Raw genomic sequence first — 1,655 nt, 5'->3', positions numbered from 1 at the left:
AAGAGAAAGAAAAATACCATATGAGATCGCTCATATGTGGAATCTGAAAAACAAAAACAAACACAAACAAACAAAAACAAAGCGTAAATACAGGACAGAAATAGACTCATAGACAGAATACAGACTTGTGGTTGCCAGGGGGGTGGAGGGTGGGAAGGGATAGATAGAATGGGGTTTCAAAATTGTAGAATAGATAAACAAGATTACACTGTATATAGCACACGGAAATATACACAAAATGTTATGGTAACTCATAGAGAAAAAAATGTGACAATGAGTGTGTAGATGTCCACGAATGACTGAAACATTGTGCTGAACACTGGAATTTGGCACAACACTGTAAAATGATTATAAATCAATAAAAAAACGTTAAAAAAAAAAAAGAAAAGTGAAATGCAGAAATGCCTCTTAGTTTAAATTGATTTTCCTTGCCAGCAATGCCAAAATAAAAGAAGGAAATGAAATAAGCCTTCAAAAACAAAAAAAAAGAAAAGAAAAGAAACATTGCACACCAACACTGGTGCCGCTTCCTGCCGTTTACACAGCCTGAGCAGGAGAGCACCCCCGGAAGGTGCTGAACCAAAGCCGGCCGCGGAAAACGGAGGCGAGGGGGGCAAACACGATGACGATTTCGGGGTTGTGCACACACGCCGCCGCCAAACGCTTTGCAGACCGCGGCCGCCGCCGCCGGCACCTGAAGGGAATTCGCGACTTCACAGTCGCACGTCAAGGGAAGCCCGCGAGGCCAGCACACGGGGGTGATGGGCCCGTTCCCGTCCTGAGGGGTTCCTGGGTGCCACGGTCTCGACCTCTTCCCCACCCCCCCCCACGGGCACCCCCCTCCCCGACTACCCGCGCCGAGCGAGGGCCGCCCAGGGAAGGGCCGACCGGAGAAGCGCCGCGAGCAACGCTTCAGCCCGAGCGGCCCGGAACGACGCGAGACCCTCGGCGCGCGGACAGCAGAGCAGCCCGGCTGGGGTCGGGACCGGGCTCGGGGTCGGGGTCGGGGTCGCGGGGCCGGGGCCGACGCCGCAGCTGCGGGCAGGCACGGCCGGCACGCTAGGTGCGGACACTCACCACTCGACGCCGCGGGAGTCCTCGCCGAGGTGGCAGGTTGCTGCAGCGCGGCACCCGGTCGAACACCTGCCCGCGGACAACCTCGGGGCGCGCGCGGCCGCTGCCGGCGCCGCCGCCATGTTGGCTGCCGGGCCGCCGCCGCTGCCGCCGACGTCGCCGCCGTCGCCGCGCGGGGCACGAAGCTCCGCGGCCGCCGCCCGGCCAGCGCCGCGCCTCCCGGAGGGACCGCGCGCCGCCGCTGCAGCCGCTGCCGCCGCTGGCCGCGGCAAGCAGGGCCGGCTTCGCCCTGGAAAGCCGCAGGGCTGCCAGCCGCTGCCGACTGACCGCCGCCTGCCCGACGAAATGACCCTTGGGCGGGCGGAGGGATCCGAGCGGCAGAGGCGGGCCTGGGGCGGGGCCGGCGCGGGACCGGACAGCCCGCGGGCCTGGATTGGCTCCCGTGGCCCTTTTCCTTTTCAAAGCATTTCTTCCTCCACTCGGGGTGTTTCTTTCTGGTTCTGAATCATTCTATTATTTCCTCCCCATCTTCCCCTCCAGTAAGGCCACACATGCCCCTCCTCCCGGTTCTCTGTGGTCAT

General features: G+C 60.4%; 1 protein-coding gene across 1 annotated transcript; it reads right to left on the bottom strand.

The window, feature by feature from the left end:
- Nucleotides 1-328: 328 nt before the first annotated feature.
- On the bottom strand, nt 329-1,655 carry LOC116663347. The gene is made up of 3 exons (XM_032479086.1): nt 1,626-1,655; nt 1,078-1,584; nt 329-694 (listed from the first exon to the last, which is right to left on the bottom strand). Exons 1-3 carry the CDS (start codon nt 1,653-1,655, stop codon nt 356-358), a joined length of 876 nt encoding a protein of 291 aa, XP_032334977.1. The 3' UTR covers nt 329-355.

Source organism: Camelus ferus, chromosome 4 (genome assembly GCF_009834535.1).
Source record: "Camelus ferus isolate YT-003-E chromosome 4, BCGSAC_Cfer_1.0, whole genome shotgun sequence".
NCBI lineage: Eukaryota > Metazoa > Chordata > Mammalia > Artiodactyla > Camelidae > Camelus > Camelus ferus.
The sequence above is the reverse complement of the archived record's forward strand: the minus strand, read 5'-3'. Positions and strand labels throughout refer to the sequence as shown.